General features: G+C 36.9%; 1 protein-coding gene across 4 annotated transcripts in view; it reads left to right on the top strand.

The window, feature by feature from the left end:
* ERCC6L2 (ERCC excision repair 6 like 2) overlaps positions 1-13,471 on the top strand; it is a 118,157-nt gene extending 104,686 nt beyond the window's left edge. For all 4 annotated transcript variants that reach the window (XM_025051663.1, XM_025051664.1, XM_006918812.3 and 1 more), the window contains 2 exons: positions 3,562-3,743; positions 9,624-13,471. In XM_025051663.1, coding sequence (XP_024907431.1) covers positions 3,562-3,743; positions 9,624-10,587 — 1,146 coding nt within the window. In that variant the 3' untranslated portion in view covers positions 10,588-13,471. The remainder of the gene's footprint in view (positions 1-3,561; positions 3,744-9,623) is intronic.
* The last annotated feature ends 1,933 nt before the right edge of the window (positions 13,472-15,404 follow it).

Here is a 15,404-nt window from a genome sequence, read left to right as displayed (position 1 = left end):
AGTCCAGTTCACATAATCCAGAATCTTTTCATCTTGGCCATAGGCCTTGGACTTTGCTTTTTAATAAATTATAGCTGTCACTACAATTGCAGCTCCACTATGGCACTATTTTCCTTGTATCACTTGTAAAAGATGTTGTAAACTATACTATTGTATCCTTTTGTAAAGGGCTGTAAAGGATACTATTGTAAAGTATTTCATCTCTATATTGGATTGCATACTACTGTAAAGGATAAAAGAGCATCAAAGTTTATTGAATTAACTAACAAAATTTTGTTTCACAGCCTTCTTTCAGTAAAATGTTAAAGTACCCTACTAAAGTGGAAATCTGAACATAGATATTTTTTAAATTAAAGATATTGAGCCCATGTGAAAGATGAATGCTTTTCTCTTTTTACTGTTGTGTAAAATAATCAAGTTTTAAAATGTTGAATATGTGACAAAAACTAAAGATCCACATGTCTGATAGCTGTGGTTGGAAAAGCTGAAATCTCCTGAAGAATTTATAAATTGATTTATGAAAAAATATATCTGTACAAAATGTGAGCTTAGTTAGTAATGCTGCCAAGGTCAGAAAGACCCAGAGTAATCATGTAAATGACTAAAAATTGCCATTTCCTGGCATGATTTCCCCATGGCTTCAGAAATTGCAATATATGAGGAGGGAGTGTTCTTGGTTGGCCCAGTTACTTCTCTTTCTGTTTACTCCCTTTACCGTCATGTAAACATTCACATCCCTCCTTACAATAATGGATAATTAATGGATAATTCTTTCTTGGGGATCATCTAAGAAAATGAGCCTTTTTATTAGGAACTTTTAGCATTCATCTTGTTTTCTTGAGATGTAAAATAAATGCATCAAATATCTTTTAAAATTATCTTTAAAGGACAGCATTTTCTTCTTTTTATTAATAATATTTTAAGATTTAACAAATTAAATCTTTAAGGAAAGTGCTTTCAGCATTTTGTGTTTGTTCATCTGAGTCATAGTAGATTTTGAAAAGTCATTTTATTTTCTCTAGAAATTATGCGTTACTAGTGTTACTAAAGAGCATATAGTTGTGTCTGTTTTATCCTATGTTCAGTTTATTTCTGTAAAATGAACCTGAATATAAATTGAGATAAAAATAAATATATTTTTAAAAAGAAAAAATCTAAATGTACCATCTTTTTTAAAAAATGGGCTTGTCAATTTTAATTCCCTTAAGGGTATTTTGTATATGTATATGTAAGGGTATCTTACATATTCCCTTAAGGGTATTTTGTATCTTTGTATTTGTAAATATCTTTGTTCTCAACTGCAGAACATGGTACCAGGAACATAATAGGTACTTCGTAAATATTTGTAAAATGAAAAAGCCATTCCCTACCCACATTCATTGATATGTGCCACTTCAATCCCATCAGACACCTATAAGAGAACAATATGTCATCAACAAGAATCTTTATCTAGTAAACTCTTGTAGTCTTTGTATGTCTGAAAATTTTCTCAAATGTAGTTTGGGTATAGAATTCTAGGTTGACAGTTTTTTTCTCTGCATATCGAAGACACTATCTCATTATCTTCTGGTGGTGGTGGTGTTAATGAGAAATCTGCCTTTAGGTTGATTGTCATTTTTTGTGCGATATATTATCTTTTCTTTCTGATATTTTTAAAGATATTCCTTTTATGATATAACAAGGTAAGGTTTATTTTGATTTTTTCCACTAGAGATTCTTTTTATTTTGAAGATTCATGCCTTCTTCAATTTTCTGCCGTTATCTCTTCCACTTTTTCTGTTTTCCTGGTATTTTAGAAATTTGGCTATGTCTTCTGTCTCTTAACTTCTTTTTCTCTTTCTTTCCTTATTTCTTTTTCTCTCTCTCTCCCTTTCTCTCTCTCTCTCTCTCTCTCTCTCTCTCTCTCTCTCGCCCCGCCTCACCCCCTTATTTAATCTCTACTGCATTCTGAGTAATTTCATTCTACCAGTTTATCAACTATCATTGTAGGGCTGTTTAGTCTGCTCTTTAATCCATATTTTGAGTTTGTTTCTATCTCTATTTTTCAGTTCAAAACCGTATTTCCTTTTTAGAGTTTGTATATCAGGTTTTCTCAGATCTGACTATATAATACCCAGTTCTTGATGATGGATTCTATCCCTTCCTTTGTCTTTCTGTACATGCAATGATTTAGTTTCTTTCAGATTGCTTTATTATCTGTATTTCCTCAGTTATGGCTTCTCATTTGTTGCATTTGCCCACTTTCATGATGGTGGGTTTTATATGTTCTTTATAATTTTTGCCCGAACTCCTTCCCCCAACCCCATTGGAATCACAAGTATTCTCTAGATTATGGAAGTTTTCCTGTAGTATGTTTTCGTATTCACCCCTCATTTAGATCTATAATTTTCACTAATTCTAGTCCAGTTCTATTTGTTAGTTCTTACCTTAGACTTTCCATACTACCAAGTGCTACAGAATCAAGTTCTACAAATGGTACAGGCTGGGCATTCCATTTTTTCACCAGTGATTGTTTTTATCTAGAGTAAGAAGGTAACCTGCTTCTATCCCGTGTCTCCATTTGGGATTTCCTAGCTTCAATTTGCACATTGATAATCTTTTAATTCCTGTTGGTTGGTTTGTTTTTTAAATTAAGGAGTTATATCATTTTCATCTCCTCTCTCTCTACACATAGGTCTTGCAGATTATGACATAAGACCCTAGTGAGCGTCAGCTCCCACTCACCACTATGTTACTTCTTTGTTTTTGGCACCTAAAGATTTTCTTTTCTTACTTTTAACTTAAATAGAATTTCATCGTTGTTGTCAAATCTTATCCAGTATTTCTCTTTGTGGAATGAGATTGCAATTTTCCACATATTCACCATACTATCTTGTTAGGAAATTGGAACCATATAGTTTAAAATTACTTTTTCTTGACCCACTGTTTTTAACAACTTATGTTAAACAAGCAACCCATAGTCTGTAAAATAAATATGATTCTATCTATAATTTCAATCAACTGATTTAAGCATCTTAAAATCACTAAATATTCTTATAACCCAGTAGAGATGAAAAGTAAAATTTGCGAAAATGATTTCCTATTTAATTATTGTATAAAGATGGTTGTTTTTAAGTTTGGCTACTTATGTAAAATTAAATAACTGCAAGTTCACTTAATTTGAGAGAAAGTACTGAATTAAAAAATTTTTAATATCCAATTTTTATGCCATTATTTATATAATCATTAATTTTCATCCTTATTTAAGATGTCAGCATGTGCATCAGTATGCCCACAGTCTTGACAATAGAAATATGATATTATTGCCATTACTTTAAGAAAGATATATACCTTTAACGTATATCTTAAACCATAGATATAATGGAAACATAGTATTTCCGTTACTTTAATGTCTTTAAGAAAGATCCAGAAGATCTAGGTTAACATCTTCTGACAATGCTATCAGTAAGATAAAATGATATACTTGATTATAAAGGATACTGGGGAAAAGTAACACAATCGTATTTGACCAAAAATGACTATTTTTCGAGACTTAGTTTTTGCTTCCTTCCCTTTTTTCAGACAAATAAAGAAAAAATGAAGGCAGATACATTGACACATACAAAGAAAGGACAACAATCAAGTGAAGGAGGCATTTCATGTCCCCTTTACATTTCACACCCTGTGAGCCAGAAGAAGAAAAAAGTCTACCACACAGACCAGACAACCTTTATACTTGGAGAAACACCAAAAGGGATCCGCAGGTATGCTATCTATAACAACATTGGACTTTAAGAATAATTCTTGGAGGAGTCAAGAAATGTGAGAAACGTGCCCTGTGTTACTTATTTGGGAGCCGAAAATTAAGCCCAGCTAAAAGCACCCCGGGAAATATTACATCAGATGAAATGACAATGATTAAAATCAGCTTCTCCCAGCAAAAAAGAAAAAAAAAAAAAGAATTTTTATTTCTTAAAAGAAATATAAATTCTTAGTAAAATACACAAATTATTTGAATTTTAATCATACCTGGCATATTTCAGAAAAATCTGAATTTGTGTACTTTAAAAAATAAGTTTTAAATGTTTTAGATGTTTTTAGAAAGCTAATGCCTTAATTGATAAATGAAATCAATTGATATAGATAAATAAAATAATTAAGTACATTATATTCATTCACTCATTAAACATGTATCGAACACCTGGTATGCACCCAGACATTGTGCTGAGTGCCGAATATACAGTGTGAAAAAAAAAAAAGACAGTGGGATATAGGGGTTGGCATTGAACCATAAAATTTTTTAAAGTAAAAATAACTTATAAAAAACTAATTATAAAATGGTGTGTTATAAGTAAGAAAAGGATAGGCCTCTTTAATAGAGAATAATGGGATCGGGAAGTGTGCAGCTACCTTTCTATTGGGCAGTCAGGGAAGACCTTTGCTACACAGGTGACATTTAAGTTGAGACCTGAAGGATAGCTGGGCAAAGAACCAGAGTAAGAATATCCCTGAAGAGAGAAGAAGTTTGGTGTATTTGAGGAACTGAGAGAAGATTAGGGCACTTAGTACTTAATTAACCTAGCAGAGTGGCATGAGATGAAGGTAGTGCATAGACGGGGCTGGATTATGCAAAGCCTCATAGATTGTGGGAGAGTTTGGATTTTGTTCCAAATGCAGTAGAAAGCTATTGAAGCATGATATATCTGATGTATGTTTCTAAAAGATTGTTCCAGCTTCTGTGTGGAAGAGGGCAGAGTGGACTAGGGGAAACCATAAGGAACTAGGTGATGGTGGTTTGCAACAGAGTGGTTGCCCTGGAGACACAGCCAAAAGGATATGTTTGGTGTTGAACTGGTTGTTGGGAAAGAGAGAAGATAGGATTACTCCTAGCTTTCTGTCTTGAGCAACAGATTGGATTAACTGAATAGGGAAAACTAGGAGAGAAACAAGCTTGAAGTTTAAAAACAAATCACAAATTCTCTTTTGCTCATATTAAATTTGAGGTTCTATAGACATGTCAGCTAGGCAGTGGATATGCTACTCTGGGATTTGGGGGCTGGAGATCTAAATTTGGAAGTCATCATCACAGAGATCATAAATGGTTTTTAGAGCCATGGGACTGTGTGAACAGCCTATGGATAGAGCATAAAGAGAAGAGAAGCAGCCCCAGGACTGAACCTGGAGGTGACAATTGTAGGAGACACACTATTGTAGGAGACACAGTGTGAGGTCCTGAAGTCCAAGAGAAGTGAGAATTTCGAAAAGGAGGGAGCTCTTAACTTTATCAAATGTTGCTAAGAACCAGAATCAGATGAAGTAGGAAAGTGCCCTCTGGAGTTGGCAGCAGAGAACTCATTGAGTGCCTTGACATGAGCAGTTTGGGTAGGCAAATACCAGGTGAGGTGGGCAAACAGTAACTGGGCAGACCTGCCATAGCTCTTTAAGTTTAGATATGAAAAGTAGCAGTAGGTGGAGGGCACTGTGAGATCAAGGATTGGCTTTTTAAGTTGGTGAAATAATAGAACCTGTTTGTGTGTTGGGTAGAGATCATGCCAGAGAGGTGATAATAGGAAGAGTGGAGTCCTGGAGGCAGGTGAGGGCGGGATCTAGACCTCTCATGTAGTTCCAGCCTTTGAGAGGCATTGAAAGGGAAGAGATGAAGATACAGTAATATTTCCTCAATTAATTGAGAATTAAAGTTATCCTTTCAGAGAGAGATTTAGAGAGAGAGAAGTTATGAAATAAATCATTTATAAAGTAGGAAAGCAGGCTTAGTAGGACTAGAATTCTTGGTGAGAACAAATCCTTGTTTGAGAACAATTCCAGTAAAAACATCTGTGCAGTCATGCAGACTTCATTCAACAAACTTCAGTTGCTCAATGGCAAACACAGAATAGGAGATGGCTAGATTTTGCTAGGGGTTAGAATGGAGGGAGAGAGAAGCAAGGAAGCTAAAGGACGTTTGCCAAGGAGTGGTTATAAAATTGAACCTAAGCTGGACGAAGGGATAGTGAGAAAGCAGAAGAGTCAGTGAATTGGAAGACTTGATTCCAACATTGTTGTCACAGGGTAATTGAGCTGGAGTATAAGGTGATAATTGAATTCAGCAATTTGGAGGTGGTACAGTTAATGGTAATGACAGTGGCAGTATAGGACCTTGAGAACAGGGACCTGACATGGAATTGAGCCTTTGGAGGTAAAGAAATTGGTGGACCAGGAGTTGGGTAGGACATCCACATGGATATTGACGGTAAGTATCAGAATGATGGCAGAGGATGGATAGGAAGCAACAGTAATCCAGGATCTTGAGTTTTCAGTCACTAGCAGGAAGCAACTAAGGGGTCAGTTAACAAAATGGGGAGAGAATGGTTTAACTGGATAGCATAAACCTTATAGAGGGAAAGGAGTTTTTAAGAAAATAATGGTCTGGACGCAGCAATATAAAGCATGAACCAAGGTTGGGGTGTGAGGTATGAGCCTTGACCTATAAGGGCTGCATGTGAGAAGGCAGTCTCAAGAGGCAACTGAGGGGCCATTCAGCACAGGAGACACAGAGGAACTGGTATCATAGCTTGGTTCAGGGGCACCAAGGGATGGTCTGGAACGATCGGTAATTGGATTAGATCAAGGGATGTACAGAGTGGGAGGAGATGAGAGGTCAGCGGTTATGGTACCAAGGAATAGGATGAGGTAAACAGGGATGGGAGGCATTGGTCCTCATGGCCTTTGAGGATAGTCATGGTGGCACTGTGGATTCCAGATGCTTTCCTTGGTGGTTTGGCGAAGAGTGTCTAATATTGGAATGCCAACATCTGAACTAGGGAACAGTGTCCAAACTGTTGACGCCTCTTCCCTGCTAACCATCCTATTTTATGAGAATCAAGACTGTTCCATGCTGCAGCCCCATGGATCATCTGAATGAAGTGTTCAGTCTTACCTTCTCTTTAGAAAGCTTAAGCAGAGAGAAGATGATCATTTTAGCTGTGTTCCACCCTGTTCCCCCAATTCCTTAAGAAAAGTAGAGAGAAATTTGAATTTTATCCATAGTACACAACCACTCCAGATACACTTGCTGAAAGATACCTATTTTTGGTTTTCTTTTCTTTTTTTCTCTAAGTGGCTCTGATTTACTAAATTTTCCTCACAAAATAGCTAGCTTATACCCCGTGGACATACCTTGCAGTTCCTTAAACTTTTAGAGAAAGTTCTTTTAAAGACCCAGAATTATGAAAGCAAGTTAAAAGACAGAATAAAATGAATTACAATCATAACTCGTTCTGTAGAGGGCAACCATGCAGCATAATTGACTTGCATACTAAAATAAAATGGGGTCAAAAGCAGCTCTCCTCCCAGAGGTGACAGAATCACAGGGTCATGGCAAGGTCAGCACAGCAAAGGCATAAGTCCTTTGGCAGCTTCTGAGACAGCATCAAGTCTTGGGTAAATAAAAGACATCAGCCTGTAACCTTGCTGATAACTTAATCTTCATGGCACAAATATTTATTAGAAAGACCATGAAAATAGATTTGGAGATGATAACTAAACAAAATAATACCTCATTGCTTCATGTGAAGTGAAAATTGGAACCTTTTCAGGACATGCTTGTTGCTTTCCAACAAGAACATTGGCAATTTTTTCCAGGACAGAAATTTAGAAGTTTGTATTTGTGTTATTAAATATTTTATTGGCGATGAGAGTAGCGGTTGATCAGGCAGAGATAGTACCTGGATTTGGAACAGTTAACAGGAGTGGTAAGGACTGGAAGCCACGGTGCTCACCTGAAGCCACGAAAGAAAGTCATGGGCATGCAGTATGGATTACCACTACAAAGGAAAGACAAACTTTATAGAACTTGGTCTGGGTGGCAAAACTTATAGTGATTTTAAAGCTCCAACTTAAACACATTTTTTAAAAAAGTATATTATTCTACCCTCAGGATTCTCTGTTGTGTGCAAGATAAAATTCAAACTTCTGAAATTGGCATACAGACCCCTCGTGATTTTCAGCCTCTTCCTTGGCAGTTTATTTCCTACCCCTCTGTACACCAGGTCCTCTCAGAACTAGGCCTGTGCACATACCCTCTCTCCCTAGAAGGCTTCCTCACTCATCTTTGCCTGACTGGCTTGAGGCAACAGCAGATAAGGCTTGCCTGCTACCTTTCCCACTGCCAGTCACTGGCTTAGGCACCTCTAACGTAAGCGCCGACAGGGCCCTGCATTAACCTCCATCATGGGATTTACCATTCCCTTCTGGTATGATTTTCATGCATCTGTCTCTTCCAACTAGACTATAAAGTCCTTGAAGATAAGAAACTAGGGCTGTTCACTGTTCTATAGTTCCTACTACAGTGTCTAGCACATAAGAGGGCTCTGTAAGTATTTGTTGAATGAATAAATCAATGTTTTAAGGAAGTATTATATAAAATATAGATATAATCCTAAAACTTTGGGACTTTGAATCACATGCTGCAATACTGGCTATGACTTTTGTTAAAAGGAATGTTTACAAACATTGGGCTCTCCTGACTCATGACCCAAACTCAGCATCAGCAAAGCAGTACCCTCTATCTTAATCTGCTTGGGGTGCCATAAGAAAATACCACAGCTGGAGTTTAAATGACAGAAAATTCTTTCTCACAGTTCTGGAGCTTGAGAAGTTTCAAGATCAAGGTGCCAGTTGGTTTGATTCCTGGTGAAGGCTCTCTTTCTGGCTTACAAACAGCCACCTCCTCACAGTATCCTCTCATAGCTGAGAGAGAGAGCTCTCTGATGACTTCTGATGACCTCATTTAAACTTTATTAGCTCCTAAAGATTCTATCTCCAGATATAGTCACACTGGGAATTAGGGCTTCAACATATGACTTTGGGGAATACAGTTCAATCCACAGCACCCTCAACTGGGAAAAAGAGCAGAGTCTAGTGCCTAGGGTTCTTGATCAAATTTTCTGCCTCCATCTTACCAGAGTTCCAGAAGGCGCATTTACTCACATATGCATGTAAGAGCTTTTATTCATATCTTATACTAAGAATTAAACTTGCTTCTTCAAGTAGCATCTCACTTCTTAGTTTAGCTCTCTATGCTGAAGTTGGACCAATTGGGGGAAGAAAGAATCTAGGTTTATCAGTTTAGAACTTTCCTTTAGGCTCATCAAAAAGTTGTTCTGTTTGTGTGGAAGAAAGGGAAAAAAGGACAGAGAAGTAAAAATTCCTTTCTATTTTCCTCAGAATTTTCTGTTTTCTATTTATTAAGGACTTTCTTTGACAACTTTATTTCATGGAACTTGAATGCAATGCAAATTTTGAAATACAGATTATATAAATTATGATTCTCATGTCAGTTATAAATTGGTTGACTGGAGGAGCATGCTGAGATCCCATAATTCCCTGGAAATACCTCATAATATAAATCAGAATAATTTAAAAAGCTGATGATTTCATAAGCTAGAATATTTTTCTCAATAGTTCAAGGAAAGAGGCCACATTCTGCTAGTATAAAATTCATTTTTATTAAGGAGTTAAGCTAATATATACTACATGAATAAGATTACTTTGGTTCATTTCTACATTTCATATCACTGATGATGAGTTCTTTAAAAGTAAAATGTAAGAAAAATAACCACTGCTTTTGTTCATTAAATCTTCAGAAAACAATTTGAAGAAATGGCTATTTATTTCAATTTGTCTTCTGTAAAAGAATTTGCTAAACATATAACTAATGCCACATCAGAAGAACGACAGAAAATGCTAAAAGACTTTTATGCTTCTCAATATCCAGAAGTAAAGGAATTTTTCGTGGATTCTGCTACAGAATTCAATAAACCTGCCTACAAGGAAAGAAAGAGAGTCAGGAATAAGTCTGAAAAGAGAGAGTCTTTTATAAAAGAAAGGCTGCCAGATTCTGAAACTTTGTCATTTAAAGATTCTACCAAAAAAACTCCTCAAATTTGCAGCCCAAAAATATACAGGAAAAAATCAATTAAGTCTCAAAATCATGGTTTCCATAGAGAAGAGGTATTTTCTAATGCTGTAGTAACTAAGAAATTACCAATAAGCTCTACCCAAGAGGCTGACAATGGGAAAAACAGCCAAGTATCCAAAGATACTATAGCATCCAGTTCCCTAAACAGTAAGTCTGAAGCATATGAGAGAACGTTAGAAAATACCATGAAAGACCAGCAGGACCTCACAAGAACGGGCACTTCAAGAAATGGATCCCTTTTCAAAGTGGAAAACAAAAAGATAGAAAATCCAGCATTAGAAAATGCTTCTGTGGTAGGCTTACTTGGTGACACCTCTATTCTCGATGACCTCTTTAAAAGTCACGGGAATAGTCCCACACAACTGCCAAAGAAAGTTCTTTCAGGGCCCATGGAAAAAGCAAAACAGAGACCAAAAGATTTCTGGGACATCTTGAATGAGCAGAATGACGACATTCTTAGTAAACTCACCAACTTGGCAGTGATAGAGACTCTATGTGAAAAAGTGCCCCCTGCTGCATCCTCCAAAAGGAAAGAGGAACTGGAAACTTCTCTTTGGAAATCAAATGAGAACTTTTTGTGGAAAAAATTTAATTCAAGTGATACAGATGAAAACATAGCTAATACATAAGACTGATACATAAATGTGCAAATGAACTACTGTACCAATGAACTTCTACCATCAATATTTATAACACTGTATTCCACACTAATTATGGTAACTTGAACACACTTGTCAACAAATATTTTTATTAAACTCTTGCTCTAGGGTTATTATTTTAAGTCTAAAATGTTATCATGTATTTATTCTCCTTGATATCTTAATTGATCTTTTTAAAAAGTGATTTTATTGTAGTATAAACCTTTGTTATGGAATGGAAAAGATTCTATATTAGGAGACCTGGACATCTGTCTTACTGAGTAATTATGTGACCTCAGATAAGTCACTTACCCTGGTGTACAGCTGTTTCCTAATATGGAAGATGAAGGGTTTGAACTTGATCAACGTGAGTATCCTATTTTAAAAAGCTTTGGTTCACTCTTCTGGATTCCATTAAATCATAGGCCAGATTATATTCACCCTCCAAATCAGGTGTACATTGATGTGCTTCTTACAAACATTTGGGAAATTTTAACTCTTCTTTTTCCCTCAATATCGTGTACTACTACTATTAAATTATTTTAGATGACAGTAATTACTAGAACTGAATATATAGTATTAAAATAGTAAGTTTATAACTGCTTAAAATCAAAGGGTAAATGTCGTATAACTACCACATGAGATATGATGCTGAAGTAATATAATTACTACTTCTACCACAGAACGCCAGTGTCTCAGCTTTTTATACAACTGTCATGTTTTGATCAATACAGGTAAAGCTTTTATAGTACTTTTGTATTTCTTAAGTATAAAGAAATGATTAAATAGTTCATTTTATTTGATACTTATATTTTGTTGAATTTATATGGTTTATAACCAATGGAATATGTTCATTGTTGAATTCATCTATTTGGAAATATTCACTCAGCCTCTGTGTATACTATGCTAGGAGCTTGAGATGTCCAGGTGTGGCACTGCTACAGATAAAAGAAAGGAAACCCTATCTGTAAAGAGTCACGTCTGTAGCCCCTGGCCTCATGCCTGGCACATGGTAGCAGGCACCTGCGGCTTCTCCTGACCCACATTCGGATGTTGCTGTAGAAACTTTCACTCAGTTGAGCTCATGGGGCTATGACAGGAGGAAGTGTCCAGTAGTTAGCTGTGAACCAGGAAATGGTGGTGCTCAGAGATCATTGTTATTGTGTTGAGGAGAGAGGGACTTCATAGGACTCAGGATGAGGAGCCGTTGCCCAGAAATGAAAAAAAAAAAAAGAAGAAAGAAATCTTTTTTCAAGGGACTGAATGGCCAAGTATGTTTTTCACTAGGGCAATACTGAGGGCTATGAAATATACTTTATATCATGACCCAGTATGTTTATGAAATAATATGTACTCTTAAGGCATGCAACACGCTTTGATATTTTATCTTCTATTATACTTTTGACTCTTGTGCGTGTATATTTTTTAATGTTCTCACAACTCACTAAATTGATTTCATAACTCACTAATGATTGGGAACCACAGTTTCAAAATCACTGTTTTAAGTTATATAGAGTTTTTCTTTTCTTTCTTTCTTTTTTTTTTTTTTTTTTTGCTACATAAAGCCAAGTTATGTCCAGACTTATCAGATGCTACATTTCACCACTGAAGTGCTTGCTACAAAATGAATGTGTTGTGCAGTATGTGGTAGCCTTGACATATAAACGTTGTTAGCCCGCTGTGTAACCAGCTGTTCAGGGAACTTGGATAAGCACAGAGATACCTCTTCATCTTTGTTTATATACCAGACAACAGAGTTCAGACATTTTAATAAAAGCGTATCTTTCATAAAAATAAAATACCTTTTGAATTTTTTACATAGACATGACCTTAGAATCATCAAATATTCATACAAATATTAACTCTATACTCTTCATCTATAATGAAGTACTAGTAAAGAGATTTTTATCAGTGATAGTCAAAATGGGAGCAAAAAGTACAGACTTGGAGTTTAAAATTACTTTCCAGCAGTTGTCAGTGAAACGTTTGTCATTATTATCATGCAGGAACAGTGTGCCAAGCAGAGTACAGGGTCCAGTATGAAAGGGAGCCAGTCAGTAAGGGTTGACTTTCTCTGCAGTGAAGTACTGGAAAGATTTGGTTCAGCCATTGATGAATCTGGGAACAGACACTCTGAAGAGTGGACAGAGACAGTAAGAAACCTTCCACCCCACTCCAATAGTGTTGTGCCACCAAGTTCTGCCAACGAAATAGGTGGTCTCCGGCAAATTCCAGGGCTTCTTTCAGCCCCAGTTTCCCCTTTGCATTTAAAATGGACTGGATCAGTGGTCTTCAAGCACTTTTTTTTTTTTTTAAAGCAATTGAACTCTAATTGGGAAGCTCAATTATTTAAAGCAATTAAAATGGAGGTCTATTGGTTCAAGCAGTAGTGCTATGGCTCCATGGAGCACGAGTTTGAAAATCCTCAGCGATGAGATTATTACTTAAAAAAAACTTCCACATTCAAGTTTTATGAGTGTTTTTGACATAATCTGTCTTTTTAAATTCTCTTTAAAGCAATGATACAGTTCCTGGCTGCTAGCACTCAACACAGTTATTAATATCGGAAACTGAGGCAAGATATTGAGAGACGTTTGCACTTGAATTCCTCAGGGTTCCCTAAATCCCCGAAACTGTTTCTTAGAGTACATTAACAACATCTGCAAGTGGTATGGATGTCCCTAAGGGTTCAAGGCAAAGAAGTCTTAGCTTGCAGAGATTAGTTGGTGATAAACTTATCAGTCCACAGAAAATGAGAAAGCTAAGGGCAATGTAAGGTTGTTTTCAAAGTTCAATGTGTGCAGTTTTTAAATTCTGAAGTTATCCTTCCTTTCTGATATTAAAATAGCCCTCTTTTAATAAAATGATAATAGATCATTGTCGTTTTTAGTCTTTTTCACTGTCCTTACTTGATATAAAAGTTGATAACCATATGTCAATTCCCAAAAGTTTTATTTGACTTTTACTAGTCTATAGAATTTTAAAGAATGGGATTGCTGCCTGCCTCAAAGATCATTTTTACCATATAAGAGGGAATAGAGCTCCATGGTCACTATGTCATAAATCCAGTTAACAATGGATCTAGGACCCACCAAGGAAGTCAGATCCTGTAAAATGCATCGCTTTCCAAAACCCCAGAGTGCACAGTGCCTTTTAGGCTCCTCACCTAATTCTCATTTAACCATCATTGATGTGGTCATGTTTCCCAGTTCCATCCCCATCTGCTTTTCTAAAGCATCCTTCACCTAGTGGTTCTGAGGGACCTTTTAAAGAGAAGGCTCATAAGTTCAAGAACACATCTTCGCACTGGTGACACTGCATTTGCTCTGAGTAACAGCCCCGTGCACTTCCTCTTTACACTCCTCCTCCCTCCACCCCAATGCCGGTTCCATATGGTGTTTGTGGCAGGTGGGCAGAACAGCACACTTCTGATAAAGGGCAACCATGGGTGCAGAGTTTTCAGTATGAAAACAGCCCTTTGAGTATTTACTCCCTGCTCCTAAAGGAAAAGATTCAGAGTGGCCCTCCTTTTGGAAGTCAGAGGCTGTGCGGTTACCAGCCCTGAAATGGCAAGTCAGAACCTCCTGTAGAACATTTTCAACACACAGGTGCCCAGGTCCCTCCCCAGGAGATTCTAGTTCAGGAAGCCCTAAGGTTCAGCACTAGCACCCATTTTTATTTTTTAAGCTTCACAATAATTCCGACGTGCTAATGTTTTGTCTGAGACTTTATTGCTGATCAAGACTCACCTGCCTGACCTTCCCTCTGCTTCACTGAGCCTCTCCTAGCACCTCCCCCCCCTACACACAGAGTGAAAATAGCACCTGTGCAACTAAACTCATAGCATTGTTCCTCTGATTATACTTTATTTGCTTTGCTACAGGTTAACAAATTGTGATGGTTATATTACCCCCTATATGTCCAAATTTAAGACCAGTCTTAATTATATGAATATGATGCTTTTCTGTCACTGTTATGTATAATGTCTGGTTGACATTTTGGTTTCTTACTGCTTTTGTAGTTAAAAATCAAGAATGCCTCTTTCTACAGGTATCTTTCTGGCTATACCTAAATGGGCCCCTCTGTCTCATTGAAAGAAATAACTGAAAATCATTCTGTATTGTTTGAGCTTATGTAAACAAGGGAAAGTGTGCATCTCTGAATTTCTAAGGAAACTCCAATGAGTTGTCTTGTCAAACTAAAATATGAATTAGTTACCCCTCCCCAAAAATCTTTTAACATTGGATTTTCTTTATTTTTTCTAAAGTGAGACATGCTTCTGAACTGAAAGACTTCAAAAGAAGGCTCAATATAGCTATTTCATATATATTTTTTCTTTTCTAAAACTATTATGAAAGCATTGGTAAGAACAAAATAAATCTCAATTTTCAAAACATAAATGCCAACATGTGCAATGCTCCTTAAGAATCTCTGATCTCACTTGATCAGATTCCACCTGCCCTAACCACCCGCCAGCACCCTCACTGTGTTTCCAACAGTCAACTCTTGCTCCCTAGCCAGTACTCACTGTCCTCTCTCCCCGTTGCCAATTCCCTAAACCGCCTTCCTCAAAAAGCTCCAAGTCCCTTCTAGGTCAGTCCCTGACTACTGCCTCCCTGCACCCCCCACCCTTCCCCCAAGCATCTTATTAACCAGTTTCATGGAGCCCTCCATGCCCTGCCCAGCAACCTAATAGCTCTCCCTCCCCACTTCCTCTCCCCAAATACTGCATCATACTCAGGCCTCTAAACTCCCCCAATTCCCCTATTTAAGTAGACACCTCACCTTCCTGCTCCACTTAGGTCAGG

The sequence above is a fragment of the Pteropus alecto genome, unplaced genomic scaffold (assembly GCF_000325575.1).
Source record: "Pteropus alecto unplaced genomic scaffold, ASM32557v1 scaffold138, whole genome shotgun sequence".
Classification (NCBI taxonomy): Eukaryota; Metazoa; Chordata; class Mammalia; order Chiroptera; family Pteropodidae; genus Pteropus; species Pteropus alecto.
This window is presented reverse-complemented; position numbering and strand designations above follow the sequence as displayed.